Here is a 23,194-nt window from a genome sequence, read left to right on the forward strand (position 1 = left end):
AATCACTTAGCCTCTCTATATCTTGGTTTCCTAACTTGGCGGTTCTATCTGGGAGCAGTTTAAAATGAATAGAGTGATCCAAACTAAATCAATGTCTGAAGCCTGTCTTGGTAGAGAAAATGGTATACTGTATTAACCCATGATGACTTTCATACTGTGAAACCATTTTGCCTCTTTTCTTTGAAATGTATAATAGGCTAGGATGAAGATGATGTGGATTTTAATGAATTAGTTACACATAATATAAATGCATAAAAATACAATAAGTTGGGAAGAGCAGTTCACTGCTTGGTTATTAAAGCACAATGAGATGACAAGCCATCAGTGCTAAATATATTTCCAAATAAGTGATTTGTGAGAGTTGTTAAACAATCATAACTACCTACAACTAAATATTTTCCAGCACACTTACATTATAGCATAATGCAAGGATTCCCGGAATTATTATAGGAATGCCTATACTTAAGCATACCACTGTTGCTCCTCATTATTTCGTCTCCTGCATGCCTCCAATGTGAACTCTTTCAAAAACATTTTCAACATCCCAGATGCAACAATCAAGATTGCCATCTTCAAAAAAAACAACCACCACCATATTCAAGAAGACTCTCAATTAGAGCAGTGTTAGAATGTGATAGACCTAGCTTGGAATCCCCTCTTAGCCATTCACTATGTGCAACCCTGAACAAGTTATTTAATTTATTTAACTGTCCTATATGCAAATTTATCAAGTAAAATAGGACAGTAATAAATTAAAAGTTTGGTTGTGAGAATTAGAGATAAGGCATAGATAATGCCTAACATATGCTATGTATTCAATAAATGCTAGCTATGCATCATATTTATACAATTTGGTATTTGCTTGTAGAAGTACATAATTATTCAATAAGTATTAATTTCCCTTTCTAACTATACTGCAAGTTCCATAAGCATAAAATCTTTGCGTTGTACTTCTTTTAAATGTTTCACAATCTAATAGACCAATTTTCACACTCTTAGAATCAGATATGACTTAGGGGCTCCTAATGTACCTAAAGAGGAAGAAATTGGATTATGTTTTTATTGCAATAATATTAATGGTCATTAATCTACTATTGTGACTGACGAGGGGGGAAAAGTGAAGGATTCCCAAGTGACTGAACCCTGATGGGAGTGTGGGCATCCACAGAGCAGGAGAATGGAGGCCCTAGAATGAGGTCTCAGGCCTGACTGTCTATAGACTTAAAGAGTTTTATTTTTTTAAGAATCTAGTAGATTGTGGAAGATCAGAGACAAATTTGGAGAGAATAACATTTCAGAGACTTTTTCGTGAACTTACGGAAACTGAGCAGCATGAGGAGGTATTAGAGTAGAAGCAGCTCAGGGATCTGAGCTTTGGTTGGCCAGAGAAGAGCTATATTCATCCAGAAGTGAGATGTAGACATAAATAACTTATTTCAATGCCCCAAAAAAGGTAAGTGAATTAGCACTGGCTAGGGACCAGCATTGCTTTAAAGAAAATATTTTTAAGTGTGAAAAATAATTTATATTATTTGAAATATATCTGATTTACATTAAAGTTAGATAATTTTGTACCTCAACAAAGAATTTCTGTCAAAAACCTACACTGAAAATTTGCCAGAAATTATAAGACTGGCTTAACACACCATGCTGATGTTTTATCTAAATGATTCTAACAACTATTTTTAATTATCTCTACAACAAAAAGAAGAGAAGAAAAAGTGGGGCTATCAACCAGAGGAATGATTGTTCTTTCATATTAGCAAAAAGAACATTGTCACGGAGTTAAGGGATGTATAGTTTCCAAATTAATTTAATTTTCCATTCACCAAAGCCCCTGAGAATTAAGGAACCTTTCTTAAAACTAAATATCAAATGTATCAGATAACAATTGGGTTGCCTGCAGTTTAAAAGGAAGAGAATGAATCAGGACCCATACATGAAGCAATGGACAAAGCTTTTTCTGTCTCCATACAGAGGAGTGTGAGATTGGTATCTACATTAATTGAGGTCAAGTTTCTGAAGAGGAACACTCCCAATAAAAATGCCTTTGGGGAATGATGGAGCAGGGAATATGCCCAGCCTAAGGCCTACTTGTACAAGTTCTTATGTGATGCATGCCTGTGAATTATAACGAGATTTGAAAGACTCTAGAGTTAGAATAAGTAAAACAGTAACGGCCTATTGTAAGCTACCTAAGAAGGTACCTGTCTGTGTATATACCTGCATCTTTAATTTTTACTTTAAATTTCTACTTTAATAAGACCTTTAAGATGTTTAAAGGTCATTCACTTTATACAGATTTTTAAATAAAGGGCTGTTTTCTTTTTTAAAAAAGTTAAAATCCTCTACTCTGGGATTTGTTTGTTTTTTGTTTTTAGCTTTCCATATTTATGAAGGGAGGCTTATTGTCAGTCCTACTGATCAGTCCTGGCACCAGCACCAAGTGGTAGTAGCTGTTGTAAATGTCTCAGAAGGAGGTACTGCCTGATTACAGAGCAAATCAATTTGAGTGGCAGAGGTACAAAGGAATAGGAAAAAGATGCCAAAATTTACTGTAGAAACATTCTTCCTATGTACATATTATGATAGCCATAAAATATTTACTACATCAGTCTTTTTTGGTGTAACCATTTTTTTAAATTGGCTGCTTCATCTTTTATATTGCCTTGGACCTGCTATCCACATACATTTTCCTCTGTTTTTTGCTCACTGGTCTCCTAAATTTATCCCACCAGTTTGGCTAAGCTACCTCTGATCTTCTAGGGGTAAGAGGCAAAAAGCTAGCCAAATGGTCTCCAAACTTTGGGAGAACCTTCTAGTTGGTGAAGACCCTGTTTCAAATAAATATTTCATTTCATTTGTTTTATTTGCATATATAAACATAGCTCTTAGAGTTGAAAACAGTTTGCACAGTATAAATAGACCATCTTTGAAGTTCTATCTGGAGCTTTATGAAGGGTCTAAACCTACACTTTTCCTATATTTGGTTGTTTATCTTTTTCTTTAAAATGCCCAGGAAAGGCTGCTCTCTGTGACCTAAAAGCCCAGATCTACGTAGCCTATTTTATAGATTACAAAAATGTCAGAGAAGGAGTCACAGACTTTCTCAAGGTTACACAGATCATAAAAGGCAGAGCCAAAGTTTTCCTTCCACCACCACCAAGATAGAGCACCACATGACAACAAGGCATAACAATTCACCCTTCATATCTTAAAGAGGCATCACCACTACTTTCTTTGAAACAGAATGTGTTGCAGCAAAGAGGCTGGAAATTGAGGCTTGTGGATGCCCTAGGGATAGAACAAGGCAGAAAGTTTCTCCCTTACACATGGATATGTTCAACACCCCAGCCTGAAGAACACTGCCAGTTCAAAGACACTTACCCAAATCTGAAGCTTGATTCTCTTTTCATTTTTGAATACAGTTTTTACTTTGAAATCGATCCCAACTGTGCTGACGAATGCAGATGTAAAGGAGTCATCTGCATAACGGAATAGAAAAGATGTTTTCCCCACACTGCTATTGCCGATGATGAGTAATTTGAACATGTAGTCAAAGTTCTGATCAGAGGAGTCTTTCTGGCCATACCTGGCATCTTGGGCAGAGGCCATCTGTGATAAAAACAAAACAGAACAAAAACAAAAGAGGTGTGAATCAGACCCTCATTTGATATGAAGCTAGCAGCATACTCATTATTGGCCTTGCCAGAAACAGATGTCAGACGCTCAGGAGGCGAGTGGAGAGTGCTCCCCAGTCTTCCTCTGATATTGGTATCCATGGCAATAATTCCCTGCTGGAAGACAGAACAGCAAATCTTACAGGCCTTTCCAGCTGTGTTGGTGCATGTCACTGCTCAGCATTCAGAACCAATCAAAGACACCAAAGGGGATGTCTATAAGGGTAACATGACAAGCAAAGAGATGAGAAATTGGCCAGGGCATGTGGGCTCTGAAACTTTATAATCCTACTGACGGAGACACCAAGGTAGCTGAACAGCAGGGTATTTCTTCCTGAATTATCTGAATGATTCGAATCTCTCTTATTTCATAGGGAAGCACACCCAAAGCATATCTCTGCTTCATTTATTATCATATCAAATCAACATCCTAACATAAATGGCAGTGTTTTTTAAATTAAAAATAATTATGATGGGAAATATATATAGTTCAAACAATGTGCCAGATACTGTTAACTTATTTAATCCCTCACAGTAACCCAATGAGATGGGTACTTTTAATATTCGCATATTAAAACGAGAAAATCAAGGCCCAGAGATATTAAGTAACTTGCTCAACTTTATACAGGTGTTAATAGTAGAGGCAGGATTCAAACAGGCAGTGTGGTGCCAGGGCTCATGTTCTTGACACCTGCCCTATTTCCAAATGACGACTAGGCAGGCATGCACAAGCGCCCTGGAAGATCATGTCGGAAATATTCATTGTGAAATGCATCACAGGAGAGCCTGACCTGGGTTCAAAACTTACCTCCACTGTGTGGAGCTGTGTGACATTGGTTTGTTATTTTAAATTGGTGTGCTGCAGTTTCCTGCCTTACATGAAATGGGAAAATATAATATCTAACTTGGAATTCTTGTGAAAATAATAGATGATACAACTGTAAAGTAGATATGTAAAGCATCTAGCATAAAATAGAAAATGGTCTCTACAATCAATTACAAATGCTTTAGGTGGATATTGGCTTTTATTTATCTTTTTTGATGATCATCTTAACATCTATCAAAAATGATGTTGCATTACTTCTAAGTACCATTTGGCTCAATATAGAAAAGAGGTATTTAGAATGTTGCATCCCACTGATTAGTACATTTGCTCAGCACATTTTCTGATGCTATAAATTATTTGGCAATTGTTATTGTATTTAATATGGTAGCCACTAGTCACATATGGCGATTTAAGTTTACATTAACATGAAATAAAATTAGAAATTCAGTTCCTCAATCATAGTAGCCACATTTCAAGTGCAAAACAGGAATATATGACTAATGGCTACTGTACCGGGCAGTGCAAACTACAGAACATTGGCATAATTGCAGAAAACTCTATTGTACAATGCTAGGCTAGACAGTCTATTTTCCATTTCCCATAAAAGCTGATTAATAGTTACATCTCTCTCTTTGGGGTAGCGGTAGGAAAAGGGAGAAGCTCCAAGAGATGGCAAAATGTTAGAAACAGTAAACAGTGCTCAGCAGGGTGTGTGCGTGTGTGTGTGTGTGTGCACGTATGTTTACAGAAAACTGAGGAAAAAGGGAAATGGTGAGATAGTGTATTCCTCATCTACAAATACTTAATGCCAGCAAGATAATGCAATTTTATGTATAAGAATAAGGACAGACAAAAACCCGTGTGTATCTCATGAAAGTTGAGGATAATAAAGATTCAAATTGCATTTTACATTTTCTTATTAAACATAAGCTTAAGCATTTCTCTTTTTAAGTCTATACGGCCACACAAATATATTTAGAAATTGTGAAAACCTGTAACAAATGCTTCCCAGTGGGCAGAGGTTGGCCTCTAAAAGAGGCAGATAGCATCACTTTCTTTTTTGGCCCACCAGCCCACATGCTAAGGTCAACTTTCCTCAACACATGCCAGCCAAGGGCAAAAGTAGGATTGCAACTCTTGACCACTAATTTGAACAATGATATCTTGCCATGATGATTTCTGGTCCTCCAGAAAGCCAGTTAACTGTTTTGTTTGGCAGTGCTATTCCTGCAGACATTGCCCTTTCACTATTTAATGCCCCTCTCCTATATGAGCTGCTAAATTCAAACAGGCCTAAAAATGGCCTTCATTAAGAAGATCCTTTTACCCTTTTTCATATGAACCAACCTGGATTTGGGGGTCTGGTAAGAATGTTCAGCTAAGCCACAGCCAGAAAAGGGTCACTATACATTTCCTAGAGCTGCTCACTTACTTGGCCTGATAGCTTACTATCTGTTGCACCCCTATAACCCTAAGGTGACATTCAAACTGAGGCCTGAGGATCTCTAGGATACCTCAAAAGATATAATGAAGACTGCTACTATCAATTTCAGGTGCCATTCCAAAATTAGGTTGGTTTCAAAACCTGAAGAAACATAATTGTCCCTCACTATCTATAGGAGTTGGTTCCAGAACCTCCCATGGACACCACAATCTGCAGATGCTCAAGTACTTGATATAAAATGATGTGGTATTCACATATGCATATTCTCCTGTATAGTTTAAATTATCTACAGATTACTTATAATACCTAATACAATGTAAATGCTATGTAAATAGTGGTTATTATTCTGTATTATTTAGGAAATGAAAACAGGAAAAAAAGTCTGTACATGTTCAATACACATGAAATTTTTTCCCAAATATTTTCTGTCTGCAACTAGTTCACTCCATACATGGGAACTCATGGATATGAAGGGTGAATTATATAGATATCACTAATATATAGTCTTTTGGAATATGACTGCATGCATTTAGATGAAGACAAGCACAACTGGGACAGCAGTATCTTTAATTTCAAGGGCTAATATACCTTGTTGTGTTAGCAACAAAGAAGGTAATGGGGGCAAAAGAGGGTGTCTAGGAGGGAGACAGAGCTGGTGGACATGTGTACCCAGCAAAATTCTTCTCAGGAAGAGCCTCTAAAGAATTAATTAGAAAAAGTTATTATCTCACTTACTCTTGAAGACTTTTTTTTTTTATACTATTTCCTAATTTAACACACCTAATAAGATTCACAAAGAGCCAAAAAGATATGCATTTGTAATGTATGTGTGTTTTTGTAAAACTTCAGAATAATGCAATAAATCCTAGCTCAGAGGATGAAGAAAGAAACAGCCCTAATCTTGCTGAGAACACAAGTGAAGCAATTTGACAGCATATGAATGTCAAAGAGGCTTACAGACAGGAGCTAGGTAAGTTTACTGACATCTCTAAATACTGAAGTCATGTGAACATTCTCAAAATTTTCATGGGGAAATATAGCTGAAATTTGAAAACAGGAACAGGCAAGGGGCACATCAAATTTCATAAAAGATGTACAAAAATGACTCTTCAAATGGTATTATTCTTGAACCTCAAATAACAAATAATCATAGAGTTGGAAAGAATCTTCAGGGCCATGCACTTCCCACCAACCCATGTCCCTTTCATGGCATCCATCATCTGAGGTTGTTGTCCTAGCTTCATCCTTCACACTGAGCAGCAAGATGTTCACTATGCTGTGAAGCAGCCTTTACAGCATAGAGAGAACTTCAGGCATCTGAAGGAACCCCTCAGGCTCCATAAGCTTTCTCTCCTCCTGCTTGGATGATCCCAACTGATTCATCCTCTCTTCCCAGGACATGTCTGAAAAATTGAACACCTCCTGCTAGGTTAAAACTGACACCTCTTCAGATTTTCAAAGTCCCATGTGTAGCTCTCATAACTGGTCACAATATTCTAGATATTTATCTACTTAGTGCAAAGTAGAATGAAACTATTATATCTTATCACACTTGACTTAATATAAAGTCTCCTAAAATGCTCATCACTATTTTCACATGACTATTATGAACATAGATTTCTCCTATTCCCATTCTATATTTGACAACTTATTTTTTATGGAAGCGTCAACCTTTATGTGTATTCTGTTAAATTTCCTCTTGTTTGCTTTGATTTACAATTCAATTGTGATCTGACAATCCCTTCATCAAAAATATTAGTTATCTTTTTCAGATTTGTGTCATTCCTAAATTTGATCAGTATGTATTTTATGTGTTCATCTAAGGCCCTCATCAAAATGTAAATCACTTTATAGACAAACAACAATTAACTTTTTAGCCTGTTGAATATATAAATCTATGGGTGAGACCACAACAGAATGTCATTAAGGAATTCAAAATATGAAGCAAATTCTTAACCTTTGAAAGTTGGTGTCTTGGAAAGCCACTGTGTTGTTGGTCCAGGTAGGCCTTGGTTCAACAGCAGAGAATAGATCATGGATTTAATTGTTGTGTCATTTTAAATTTTAACTATTGTTTTCCCAGAAGTTCTACCGACCAGGAACCAAATAGGTTACCTCTGATTAACACATGTAACCACAGCCTCCTTCAGAGTTGTTCACATTTGTTTTCCAAATTAGATAGGAAAAAGAAATTATTTACAAGAATTCAATTGGCCACTCACAAATCTAAACTGCACTAAGCCATTCCGTGGATCTGATGAGGAAAAACAAAAATAAGTTCTTTCAAAGTTACTATATTTCATACTGATTGGGCAGAAGCATTCCCCTTGAAAACCAGCACAAGACAAGGATGCCCTCTCTCACCACTCCTATTCAACGTAGTATTGGAAGTCCTAGTCAGGGCAATCAGGCAAGAGAAAGAAATGAAAGGCATCCACATAGGAAGACAGGGAGTCAAACTATCCCTGTTTGCAGACTACATGATCCTATACCTAGAAAACCCCGTAGCCTTGGCCCAAAAGCTCCTTAAGCCAATAAACAACTTCAGCAAAGTCTCGTGATATAAAAATATCAATGTGCAAAAATCACTAGCATTCCTATACACCAACAACAGTCAAGCTGAAAGCTAAATCAAGAATGCAATTCCATTCACAATTGCCACAAATATATATATACACACACATATACACACACACACACATATATACACACATATATACACACACACATATATACACACACACACACACACATATACACACACACACACACACACACCCCTAGCAACACAGCTAACCAGCTAACCAGGGAAGTGAAAGATCTGTACAAAAACAACTACAAAACACTGCTCAAAGAAATCAGAGATGACATAAACAAATGGAAAAATAGTCCATGCTCATGGATAGGAAGAAGCAATATCATTAAAATGGGTATACTGCCGAGAACAACTTATAGATTCAATGATATTCCTATTAAACTACCAATGATATTCTTCACAGAACTAGAAAAAACTACTTTAAAATTCATATTGAACCAAAAAAGAGCATGAATAGCCAAGGCAATCCTAAGCAAAAAGAGCAAAGGCATCATGCTACCCAACTTCAAACTATACTACAGGGCTACAATAACCAAAACAGCATTGTACTGGTACAAAAACAAGACGCATAGACCAATGGAACAGAATAAAGAACCCAGAAATAAGACCGCACACCTACAACTATCTGATCTTCAACAAAGCTGACAAAAACAAGCAATGGGGAAAGGACTCCCTATTCAATAAATGGTGCTGGGAGAACTGGCTAGCAGTATGCAGAAGATTGAAACTGGACCCCTTCCTTATACGGTATACAAAAACTAACTCAAGATGGATTAAAGACTTAAATATAAAACACAACTATAAAAACCCCAGAATACAACCTAGGCAATACCATTCTTGATGTAGGAGCAGGCAAAGATTTCATGACAAAGATGCCAAAACCAACTGCAACAAAGGCAGAAATTGGCAAATAGATTCTAATTAAACTAAAGAGCTTCTGTACAGCAAAAGAAACTACCAACAGAGTGAACAGACAACCTACAGAATGGGAGAAATTTTTTACAAACTATACAACTAACAAATGTCTAATATACCACATCTATAAGGAACTTAAACAAATTTACAAGAGAACAACAACAAAAAAAACCCATTAAAAAGTAGGCAAAGGGCATGAACAGACACTTCAAACACAGAACATATGAAAAAAAGTTCAACATCACTGATCATTACAGAAATGCAAATCAAAACACAATGAGATACCATTTCACACCATTCAGAATGGCTATTACTAAAAAGTCAAAAAATAACAGATTCTGGCAAGGTTGCAGAGAAAAAGAAATGCTTATATACTGTCAGTAGGAGTGTAAATTAGTTCAACCATTGTGGAAGACAGTGTGGCAATTCCCTAAAGAACTAAAAACAGAAATGCCATTAGACCCAGCGATCTCACCACTGGGTATATATCCAAAGGACCAGACATTGTTCTATGATAAAGACACATGCACATATATGTTCATTATTGCCCTATTCACAATAGTAAAGACATGGAATAAACCTAAATGGTTTATTTATCCAGTGGTAGACTGGATAAAGAAAATGTGGTACATACACCATGGAATCCTATGCAGCCATAAAAATGTCTTTTGCAGGAACATGGGATGGAGCTGGATGCCATTATTCTTGGCAAACTAACTCAGGAACAGAAAACCAAATACTTCATGTTCTCACTTACAAGTGGGAGCTAAATGATGAGAACACATGGACACATAGAGGGGAACGAAACACACTGGGGCCTATTGGACAGTGAAGGGTGATAGGAGGGAGAGGATTAGGAAAAATAACTAAGGGGTACTAGGCTTAATACCCAGATGATGAAATAATCTGTACAACAAACCCCATGATACAAATTTACCTATATACAAACCTGCACATGTACCCCTAAACTTAAAATAAAGGTTAAATAAAATAAAGTTACTGTGTTCCAACTACTACTACTGATAATAGTCTAAGGGTGAATGGAAGGAGGAACTAGGGTAAATTATCCAAAAAACATGCAATTCTTCTTTGAAATTAGAAGGGTAAAAATCAGGATGGGACATATGTATTGGAAGTGCAGAAACACATAAAGTAGATTCAAATCTCAATCATTGTCACCTGTGAAAAAAGAAAAGAAAATGGCAAATTGCAAACAAAAAACATACTCAACATTGTTGATATTAGAAAATGCAAATTAAGACCCCAGTGAGATACCACTGTATACCTATTATAACAGCTACAATTAGAAAAAAAATTAAAACCTGACAACAATTGCTGGCAAGGATGTGGAGCAACCAGAATGCTCATAAATTGCTGCTGAGACTGTTTAAAATGGCACGGCCTCTTTGACAAATAGTTTAGCACTTTCTCATGAAGTTAAATTGTATTTACCATATGACCTAACAATCCCACTCCTAGGGATTTGCCCAAGAGAAATAAAAATGTATGTACACACACACACACACACACATACACAGAGAGAGAGACAGAGAGAGAGAGAGAGAGAGAGAGAGAGAGAAACAAAAATCATTTTTTTCTAACAGCTTCAAAGGCAAGGCTAAATTTTTAAAGCTAAGAAAGAAAATATTTAAAGTTAGCATTTCCAAACATCTGTCATCTGGACTCCAGGCTATTTGTCCTGGTGAAAGTCCTCATCTGTGCACAGGTTTGCAGGTCTCCACGTTTGTTTCTCAGAATCGATTAGAATTGTGATGTGCTTTGCAATCTCCAGCCAGCAATTTCTCCATGTATCTGCTACTGTTTGCTCTTGCAGGAGCCAGTTCACTGTTTACAACTCACCATCAAGCTGAAAGGATGCTGCCCAGGGTACAGGAAGTGGCCAAGGCGCTGGAAGGTTTAAATCCTAACCCTGGCTTCTGAAGTGAGAGGGCCCAGAAAAGGTCAGATTCAGAAATTTTCTTTACCTTAGTAGGGAATGAATAACTATTTTATGGGATTCACAGGAAATATATACAATAGTATGCCAAATTATGGTAATGTTTTCAAAATGCAAACCACTATACATTTTAAAGGTATAAAGGCATTCCTCAAGCTAAATTTCACCTTTCTTTCAGCCTTTCTCTGGATCTCCAACTCACGTATAGCTTCTTTAGCAGATGCGGATAACTCTCAGCTTATGTACTAGAATATGGCTAAATATTAACAGCAGCATAGGTCTTACATGTTCTATGTGCTTTACATGTATTATCACACCTAATCTTTGCATTATCCCTAGAAGGTGTAACTAGTTCAACCATTAGCATCCCCTTTTTATAGGAACAGAACCTTCTAGTACATTTCAAAGACTACTTTCCACTTTCCCCTGCTGGAAAAATGAGACATTTTTCTCTGATCTTCACTGGAGGACCTGCTAGGGCTCCTGAAGGTAAAATGTAAAAAGGGTGAAGGGGACTCCTAAGACTGGCACCCCCTGGAATTTTTCTCTCTCAGACTGGTCCACACTGAGCCTCCAACAATGCAAGTATAGTTGAGATTTTTCTTTTCTTTTTTTATTATACTTTAAATTCTAAGGTACCTGTGCACAACATGCAGGTTTGTTACATATGTATACATGTGCCATGTTGGTTTGCTGCACCCATCAACACGTCATTTACATTAAGTATTTCTCCTAATGCTATCCCTCCCCCTGCCCCCTATCCCCTGACAGGTCCTGGTGTGTGATGTTCCCCACCCTGTGTCCAAGTGTTCTCATTGTTCAATTCCCACCTAAGAGTGAGAACATGCGGTGTTTGGTTTTCTGTCCTTGTGTGATAGTTTGCTGAGAATGATGGCTTCCAGCTTTATCCATGTCCCTACAAAGGACATGAACTCATCCTTTTTATGGCTGCATAGTATTCCATGGTGTATATGTGCCACATTTTCTTTATCCAGTCTATCATTGATGGACATTTGGGTTGGTTCCAAGTCTTTGCTATTGTGAATAGTGCCACGATAAACACACATGTGCATGTGTCTTTATAGTAGCATGATTTATAATCCTTTGGGTATATATCCAGTAATGGAATCTCTGGGTCAAATGGTATTTCTAGGACTAGATCCTTGAGGAATTCCCACACTGTCTTGCACAATGGTTGAACTAATTTACACTCCCACCAATAGTGTAAAAGTGTTCCTATTTCTCCACATCCTCTCCAGCATCTGTTGTTTTTTGACTTTTTAATGATAGCCATTCTAACTGGCATGAGATAGTATCTCGTTGTGGTTTTGGTTTGCATTTATCTGATGGCCAGTGATGATGAGCATTTTTTCATGTGTCTGTTGGCTGCATAAATGTCTTCTTTTGAGAAGTATCTGTTCATATCCTTTGACCAATTTTTGATGGGGTTGTTTGTTTTTATCTTGTAAATTTGTTTAAGTTCTTTAGATTCTGGATATCAGCCCTTTGTCAGATGCGACCCGTGGTTTTTTTTGCTTTCCATTTGCTTGGTAGATCTTCCTCCATCCCTTTATTTTGAGCCTACATGTGTCTCTGCACATAAGATGGGTCTCCTGAATACAGCATACTGATGGGTTTGGACTCTTTATCCAATTTGCCAGTCTATGTCTTTTAATTGGGGTACTTAGCCCATTTACATTTAAGGTTAATATTGTTATGTGTGAACTTGATCCTGTCATTATGATGTTAGCTAGTTATTTTGCCCATTAGTTGATGCAGTTTCTTCCTAGCATCGACGGTCTTTATAATTTGGATATTTTTGCAGTGGCTCATACCAGTTGTTTCCTTCCACGTTTAGTGCTTCTGTCAGGAGCTCTTGTAAAGCAGGCCTAGTGGTAACAAAATCTCTCAGCATTTGCTTATCTGTAAAGGATTTTATTTCTGCTTCATTTATGAAGCTTAGTTTGGCTGGACATGAGATTCTGGAATGAAAATTCTTTTCTTTAAGAATGTTGAACATTGGCCCCCACTATCTTCTGGCTTGTAGGATTTCTGCTGAGAAATCTGCTGTTAGTCTGATGGGCTTCCTTTTGTGGGTAACCCAACCTTTCTCTCTGGTTGCCCTTAACATTTTTTCCTTCATTTCAACCTTGGTGAATCTGACAATTATGTGTCTTGGGGTTGCGATTCTTGAGGAGTATCTCTGTGGTGTTCTCTGTATTTCCTGAATTTGAATGTTGGCCTGCCTCGCTAGGTTGGGGAAGTTCTCCTGGATAATATCCCGAAGAGTGTTTTCCAACTTGGTTCCATTCTCCCCATCACTTTCAGGTACAACAATCAAACGTAGATTTGGTCTTTTCACATAGTCTCATATTTCTTGGAGGCTTTGTTCATTTCTTTTTGCTTTTTTCTCTAATCTTGTCTTCTTGTTTTATTTCATTAATTTGATCCTCAGTCACTGATATCCTTTCTTCCACTTGATCAAATTGGCTATTGAAGCTTGTGCATGCATCATGAAGTTCTTGTGCCATGGTTTTCAACTCCATCAGGTCATTTAAGGTCTTCTCTACACTGTTTATTCTAGTTAGCCATTCATCTAACTTTTTTCCAAGGTTTTTACCTTCCTTGTGATGGGTTAGAACATGCTCCTTTAGCTCGGAGATGTTTGTTATGACCAACCTTCTGAAGCCTACGTCTGTCAACTTGTCAAAGTCATTCTCCATCCAGCTTTGTTCTGTTGCTGGCGAGGAGCTGAGATCCTTTGGAGGAGAAGAGGCACTCTGGTTTTTGGAATTTTCAGCTTTTCTGCTCTGGTTTCTCCCCACCTGTGGTTTTATCCACCTTTGGTCTTTGATGTTGGTGACCTACAGATGGATTTTGGTGTGGATGTCCTTTTTGTTGATGTTGATGCTATGCTATTCTTTCTGTTTGTTAGTTTTCCTTCTAACAGGTCCCTCAGCTGCAGGTCTGTTGGAGTTTGCTGGAGGTCCACTCCAGACCCTGTTTGCCTGGGTATTACCAGCAGAGGCTGCAGAACAGCAAATATTGCAGAACAGCCTATATTGCTGCCTGATCCTTCCTCTGGAAGCTTCATCCCAGAGGGGCACCCACCCGTATGAGGTCTGTCGGCCCCTACTAGGAGGTGTCTCCCAGTTAGGCTACATTGGGCTCAGGGACCCACTTGAAGAGGCAGTCTGTCGGTTCTCAGAACTCAAACGCTGTGCTGGGAGAACCACTGCTCTCTTCACAGCTGTCAAACAGGGACGTTTAAGTCTGCAGAAGTTTCTGCTGGCTTTTGTTCAGTTATGCCCTGCCCACAGAGGGGAAGTCTATAGAGGCAGTAGGCCTTGCTGAGCTGCGGTGGGCTCCACCCAGTTTGTGCTTCCTGGCCACTTTGTTTACCTATTCAAGCCTCAGCAATGACGGATGCCCCTCCCTCACCAGGCTACCACCTTACAGGTCGATCTCAGACTGCTGTGCTATCGGTGAGCAAGGCTCCATTGGCGTGAGACCTGCCAAGCCACACATGGGAGAGAATTTCCTGGTATGCTGATTGCTAAGACCATGGGAGAAGCGCAGTATTTGGGCAGAGTGTCCCGTTTTTCCAGATGCAGTCTGTCACAGCTTCCCTTGGCTAGGAAAGGGAAATCTCCTGACCCCTTGCACTTCCCGGGTGAGGTGACACTCCACCTTGCTTTGGCTCACCCTCCGTGGGCTGCACCCATTGTCCAACCAGTCCCAATGAGATGAAACAGGTACCTCAGTTGGAAATGCAGAAATCACCCATCTTCTGCATCAATTACACTGGGAGCTGCAGACCAGAGCTGTTAGTATTCGGTCATCTTGGAACAGAAGCCCTCTTTTTTTTTTCATTTTTTGAGACAGAGTTTCACTCTTGTCACCCAGGTTGGAGTACAATGGCACTATCTTGGCTCACTGCAACCTCCGCCTCCCGGGTTTAAGTGATTCTCCTGCCTCAGTCTCCCAAGTAGCTGGGATTACAGGCACTTGGTGCCCACCACCACATTCGGCTAATTTTTGTATTTTTAGTAGAAACAGGGTTTCACTATGTTGGCCAAGATGATCTCAAAACCCTGACCTCAAGAGATCCACCTGCCTCGGCCTCCCAAAGTGCTAGGATTACAGGTGTGAGCCACTCTGCCCAGCCAGTTCAGGTTTTTCTACTTCAGTGCTAGTTCCCAGAGAAGTTTCTGCTCTGTTAAGTTGTGATTTTCTGTATCTGCCTGTCTGTCACTCCAATTACGAGGGGCAGTGATTTGCCCTGTGACTTCATTTCTCTGATGGATGTAAGAAGAGTTGTTGATTTTTAGTTTGTTCAGCTTTTTTCTAGTGTGAAGATGGAAGTGATGACTTCCAAGCTCCTCACACGCACAACTAAAATCGTCTCCATTTTAAAGATGAAATTAAAGGAATCTGAGGGGAGGGAGAATCATGGTGGATGGGAGGCAGGATTAGATTGTGCTCTGTACAGAGCAACATATGGAGGCTTGCACTGTGAATTTTAGCTCCAGATTGACTGCAAGAAAAAATCAGCAATCCTGAGAGGACCCACAGACCTTCTGAAGGAAGCAGACTGCTCCTGCAGAACCCAGGAGAATACTATGAATGCCCCAATTGTGCAACTGGAAAAGGGAGGTGTTCCTCTCCCGAACACACACCCCACTGGAGAAGTTGAAGGTTTGTTTGTGGGAGAAGTTTCAGACTTTACCTGGAGCTGAGTCAAGTTAGAGAGCTGAGCCAAGAGAAATTCAGGGGTAGACAAAGCAGCAGAAAGGCCCTGCGAGCTCTCCGGGTCCTCAAGCAGCCCATTGCTGCCTGGCACCACAGGGATCCATCTGGAGGACGGCCAGAGGAGCAGGGGGTAAAACTCCACAGAGAAAAGGAATTCTCTAGGTGAACTTTGTAACAATTTGAACAGGGCAAGAATCCTCCTGGCCAGAACTCGCGAGAGGGCACAAATCTGAATCCAGCTTACAGACTTCACAGGGTGGGGAAGAACAAAAGCCTTTTTCTTTTGCAGCTGTGAGGCAGAAAGCTTCAGGCAAGTTTTCAAGCCCATCTTGCCCTCCATCTGGAAACAGAACCGGGGCTGTTGTTGGGGTCACAGTGTGAATGAGACCAGCCCTTCAGTTTGCATAGGAGCTGGTTGAGGCCTGTGACTGCCGACTTTCCCCTACTTCCCTGACAACCTCCATGACTCAGCAGAGGCAGCCATAATCCTTCCACAACTCCAGTGACCTGGAAATCTCACCCCCATCTGCCACAGCAGCTGAAGCAAGACCCACCCAAAGAGAGTCTGAGCACAGACAGGCCTAGGCCAGCTCCCCATAGTCCTTCCCTACCCATCCACCTTTCTAGTAGTGGAAGACAAAGGGCATATAATCTTGGGAGGTCTAGGGCCCTGCCTACTGCCGGTCCCTCTCCACACTACTACAGCTGAGGCTTTCTGCAAAGTGCCACCTCCTGGCAGAAAGCCAACCAGCACAAAAATAGAGCATTAAACCACCAAAGCTAAGGACCCCCACGGAATCCACTGCACCCTCTGCCACCCCAGTGGAATAGGCACTGATATCCACACCTGAGAAACCCATAGATGGTTCATATCACAGGACTCTGTGCAGACAACCCCCAGTACCAGCCTGGAGCCAGATAGACTGGCTGGGTGGCTAGACCCAGAAGACAGACAACAATCACTGCAGTTTGGCTCACAGGAAGCCACATCCACAGGAAAAGGGGGAGAGTACTACATCAAGGGAATACTCTGTGGGACAAAAAAAGAAATCTGAACAACAGCCTTCAGCCCTAGACCTTCCCTCTGACAGAGCCTACCCAAATGAGAAGGAACCAGAAAACCAACCCTGGTAATGTGACAAAACAAGGCTCTTCAACACCCCCAAAAATCACACTAGTTCACCAGCAATGAATCCAAACCAAGAAGAAATCCCTGATTTGCCTGAAAAAGAATTAAGGAGGTTAGTTATTAAGCTAATCAGGGAGGGACGAGAGAAAGGCGAAGCCCAGTGTAAGGAAATCCAAAAAATGATATAAGAAGTGAAGGGAGAAATATTCAAGGAAATAGATCGCTTAAAGAAAAAACAATCAAAAATTCAGGAAGCTTTGGACACAACTTTAGAAATGTGAAATGCTCAGGAAAATCTCAGCAATAGAATTGAACAAGTAGAAGAAAGAAATTCAGAGCTTGAAGACAAAGTCTTTGAATTAACCTAATCAAACAAAGACAAATAAAAAAGAGTAAGAAAATATGAACAAAGCCTCCAGAGTCTGGGATTATGTTAAATGACCAAACCTTAGAATAATCGGTGTTCCTGAAGAAGACAATTCTAAAAGCTTGGAAAACATATTTAGGGGAATAATCAAGGAAAACTTCCTCAGCCATGCTAGAGATCTAGACATCCAAATACAAGAAGCGCAAGAAACACCCGGGAAATGCATCACAAAAAGATCTTCGTGTAGGCACATCATCATCAGGTTATCCAAAGTTAAGACATAGGAAAGAATCTTAAGAGCTGTGAGACAGAAGCACCAGGTAACCTACAGAGGAAAACCTATCAGATTAACAGCATATTTCTCGGAAGAAACCCTACGAGCTAGAAGGGAGTGGGGCCATATCTTCAGCTTCCTCAAACAAAACAATTATCAGCCAAGAATTTTGTATTCAGCAAAACTAAGCATCATATATGAAGGAAAGATACAATTATATTTAGACAAGCAAATGCTGAGAGAAGTCACCATTACCAAGCCACCACTACAAGAACTGCTAAAAGGAGCTCTAAACCTTGAAACAAATTCTGGAAACACATCAAAACAGAACCTCATTAAAGCATAAATCACACAGGACCTATAAAACAAAAATACCATTGCGTGATGAATGCAATGGTATCTCATATTTCAATACTAACATTGAATGTAAATGGCCTAAATGCTCCACTTAAAAGATACAGAATCACAGAATGGATAAGAACTCACCAACCAACTATCTGCTGCCTTTAGGAGACTCACCTAAAACATAAGGACTCACATAAACTTAAAGGGGTGGAAAAAGGCATTTCATGCAAATGGACACCAAAAGTGAGCAGGGATAGCTATTTGTATATCAGACAAAACAAACTTTAAAGCAACAGTGGTTAAAAGAGACAAAGAGGGACATTATATCACGGTAAGAGGCCTTATCCAGCAGGTAAATATCACAATCCTAAACATATGCACCTAACACTGGAGCTCCCAAATTTATAAAACAATTATTAGTAGACCTAAGAAATGAGATAGACAGCAACACAGTACTACTGGGGGACATCAATACTCCACTTACAGCACTAGACAGGTCATCAAGACAGAAAATCAATAAAGAAACAATGGATTTAAACTACACCTTGGAACAAATGGACTTAACAGATACATACAGAACATTTCATCCAACAACCGCAGAATACATGTTCTATTCAACAGCACATGGAACTTTCTCCAAGATAGACCATATGATAGGCCATAAAAGAAGCCTCAATAAATTTAAGAAAATTAAAATTATATCAAGCATTCTCTTAGACCACAGTGGAATAAAACTGGAAATCAATTCCAAAAGGAACCTTCTAAACCACAAAAACACATGGAAATTAAATAACTTGCTCCTGAATGAACACTGGGTCAAAAACAAAATCAAGATGGAAATTTAAAAATTCTTCGAACTGAGTGACAGCAATGACCCAACCTATCAAAACCTCTGGGATACAGCTAAGGCAGTGCTAAGAGGAAAGTTCATAGCCTTAAACACCCACATCAGAAAGTCTAAAAAGCACAAACAAGCAATCTAAGGTTGCACCTCAAGGAACTAGAACAACAAGAAAAAAACAAACCCAAAACCAGCAGAAGGAAGGAAATAATGAAGATCAGAGCAGAACTAAATGAAATTGAAACGAACAAACAAAAAAATACAAAAGATAAATGAAACAAAAAGCTGGTTCTTTGAAAAGATAAAAAAAAAAATTGATAGACCATTAGCGAGATTAACCAAGAAAAGAAGAGAGAAAATCCAAATAACCTCACTAAGAAATGAAACAGGTGATATTACAGGTGACACCACTGAAATACAAAAGATCAGTCAAGACTACTATGGACACCTTTATGCACGTAAACTGGAAAACTTAGAAGAGATGGATAAATTCCTGGAAAAAATACAACCCTCCTAGATTAAATCAGGAAGAATTTGATACCCTGAACAGACCAAAAACAAGCAGAGAGATTGAAATGGTAATTTAAAAATTAACAACATAAAAAAGTCCAGGAACAGACAGAGTCACAGCAGAATTCTACCAGACATTCACAGAAGAATTGGTACCAATCCTTTTGATGCTATTCCACAAGGTAGAGAAAGAAGGAACCCTCCCTACTTTATTCTATGAAGCCAGCATCACCTTAATACCTAAACCAGGAAAGGATACAATCAATAAAGAAAACTACAGACTGATATCCCTAAAGAACATAAATGCTAAAATCCTTAACAGAATGCTAGCTAACTGAATCCAATAACATATTGAAAAGATAATCCACCATGATCAAGTGAGTTTCATACCAGATATGCAAGAATGGTTTAACATACACTAGTCAATACATGTGATACACCAAATAACAGAATTAAAAACAAAAATCACAGGATCATCTCAATAGATGAAGGAAAAGCATTCAACAAAATCCAGCATCCCTTTATGATTAAAACTTTCAGCAAAATTGGCATACAAGGGACATATCTCAATGTAATAAAAGCCATCTATGACAAACCCACAGCCAACAAAATACTGAATTGGGAAAAGCTGAAAGCATTCCCTCTGAGAACTAGGACAAGACAAGGATGCCCATTCTCACCACTCCTCTTCAACACAGTACTGAAAGTCCGATCCCAAAGCAATCAGACAAGAGAAAGTAATAAAGGGCATCCAGATCAGGAAAGAGGAAATCAAACTGTCACTGTTTCCTGATTATATGACAGTGTACCTCGAAAACCCTAGACTCCTCTGAAAAGCTCCTAGAACTGATAAAAGAATTCAGCAGGCCGGGCGCGGTGGCTCAAGCCTGTAATCCCAGCACTTTGGGAGGCCGAGACGGGCGGATCACGAGGTCAGGAGATCGAGACCATCCTGGCTAACACAGTGAAACCCCGTCTCTATTAAAAAATACAAAAAACTAGCCGGGCGAGGTGGCGGGCGCCTGTAGTCCCAGCTACTCGGGAGGCTGAGGCAGGAGAATGGCGGGAACCCGGGAGGCGGAGCTTGCAGTGAGCCGAGATCCGGCCACTGCGCTCCAGCCTGGGCGACAGAGCAAGACTCTGTCTCAAAAAAAAAAAAAAAAAAAAGAATTCAGCAAAGTTTCCAGATACAAAATTAATGTACACAAATCAGTACCTCTTCTATATACCAACAGCAACTAAGCAGAGAGTCAAATCAAAAACTCAACCCCTTTTATATTAGCTGCAAAAATAGATAAATAAACAAATAAATAAAAATACTTAGGAATATACCTAACCGAGGAGGCAAAAGACCTCTACAGGGAAAACTACAAAACATTACTGAAAGAAATCATAGCTGACACAAACAAATGGAAACACATCCCATGCTCATGGATGGGTAGAATCAATATTGTGAAAATGACCATACTGCCAAAACCAATCCACAAATTCAACGCAATCCCCATAAAAATATCACCATCATTCTTCACAGAATTAAAAAAAAAAAAATTCTAAAATTCATATGAAACCAAAAAGAGCCTGCATAGCCAAAGCAAGATCAAGCAAAAAGAACAAATCTGGAGGCATCATACTACCTGATTTCAAACTAAACTATAAGGCCATAGTCACCAAAACAGCATGGAACTGATATAAAAATAGGTCTGTAGACTAATGAAACAGAATAGAGAACCCAGGAATAAACACAAATACCTACAGCCAACTGATTTTCGACAACGCAAACAAAAACATAAAGTCCCCCCTTTTCAACAACTGGTGCTGGAATAATTGGCTAGCCACATGTAGGAGAATGAAACTGGATCCTCATCTTTCACCTTAAACAAAAATCAACTGAAGATGGGTTAAGGACTTAAACCTAAGACGTGAAACTATAAAAAGTTAGAAGATAACATTAGAAAAATCCTTCTAGACATTGGCTTACTAGGATTTCATGACCAAGAACTCAAAAGCAAATGCAGTAAAAACAAAGATAAATAGCTGGGACCTAATTAAACTAAAGAGCTTTTGCACATCAAAAGGAACAGACAGCAGAGTAAACAGACAACCCACAGAGTGGGAGAAAATCTTCACAATCTATACATCTGACAAAGGACTAATACTCAGAATCTACACAAAACTGAAACAAATCAGCAAGAAAAAAAAATCCCATCAAAAAATGGTCTAAGGACATGAATAGACAATTCTCAAAAGATACACAAATGGCCAATAAACATATGAAAAAATGCTCAACATCACTAATGATCATGGAAATGCAAATCAAAACCACAATGCGATACCACCTTACTCCTGCAAGAATGGCCATAATAAAAAAATCAAAAAAACAGTAAATGCTGGCATATATGCAGTGATCAGGGAACACTTCTACACTGCTGGTGGGAATGTAAACTAGTACAGCCACTATGGAAAACAGAGTGGAGATTCCATAAAGAACTAAAAGTAGAACTACCATTTGATCCAGCAATCCCACTACTGGTTATCCATCCAGAATAAAAGAAGTCATTATTCAAAAAAGATATTTGCACACACATGTTTACACCAGCACAAATCACAATTGCAAAATTGTGGAACCAACCCAAATACCCACCGATCAATGAGTGGATAAAGAAATTGTGGGGTGTGTGTGTGTGTGTGTGTGTGTGTGTGTGTGTGTATGAATAATGGAATACTACTCAGCCATAAAAAGGAATGAATTAACAGCATTTGCAGTGACCTGGATGAGATTGGAGACTACTATTCTAAGTGAAGTAACTCAGGAATGGAAAACCAAACATCATATGTTCTCTCTGACATGTGGGAGCTAAACTGTGAGGACACAAAGGCATAAGAATGATACAATGGACTTTGGGAACTTGGGGAGAAGAGTGGGAGAGACGCAAGAGATAAAAGACTACAAATAGGGTGCAGTGTATTCTGCTCGGGTGATGGGTGCACCAAAATCTCACAAATCACCACTAAAGAACTTACTCATGTAACCAAATACCACCTGTACCCCAATAACTCATGGAGAAATAAAATAAAATGGAAAGAGAGAGAAAGAAAAGAAAAAAGAAAAGGAAGGAAGGAAAGAAGGAAGGAAGGAAGGAAGGAAGGAAGGAAGGAAGGAAGGAAGGAAGGAAGGAAGGAAGGAAGGAAGGAAGGAAGGAAGGAAGGGGAAAAGGAAGGAAGGAAGGAAAGAAAGAAGGAAAGAAAGAAATTAAGAGAGTCTGAGAGAAAGTTAAAGTGGAATGGTTCTTGTTTTTCAATAGGTTACCCTGATTTCTCTCAGCCTGTGCATTGAGTTCTCATTGTCTGGGCCAAATGTGTTCTTCAAGAGCTAGCGACACGCAGACCCAGCTGGTTCATTCTACCCTTCACCAAACGAACAAGTTTGAAACTTCAATATATATATACACATATATGTGTGTATAAATACATATATGATCCCAACAGATATATACTATACATGTGTATGTATGGTAATGGTTTTTTACTTTGCTTTGAAATTTGTAGATGTATATTGAC

General features: G+C 39.0%; 1 protein-coding gene across 2 annotated transcripts in view; it reads right to left on the reverse strand.

The window, feature by feature from the left end:
• LOC105499424 (RAB3C, member RAS oncogene family) overlaps positions 1-23,194 on the reverse strand; it is a 292,548-nt gene that overhangs the window by 253,572 nt on the left and 15,782 nt on the right. For both annotated transcript variants that reach the window (XM_011771980.3, XM_011771979.2), the window contains exon 2: positions 3,388-3,615. In XM_011771980.3, coding sequence (XP_011770282.2) covers positions 3,388-3,615 — 228 coding nt within the window. The remainder of the gene's footprint in view (positions 1-3,387; positions 3,616-23,194) is intronic.

This window comes from Macaca nemestrina, chromosome 6 (assembly GCF_043159975.1).
Source record: "Macaca nemestrina isolate mMacNem1 chromosome 6, mMacNem.hap1, whole genome shotgun sequence".
Classification (NCBI taxonomy): Eukaryota; Metazoa; Chordata; class Mammalia; order Primates; family Cercopithecidae; genus Macaca; species Macaca nemestrina.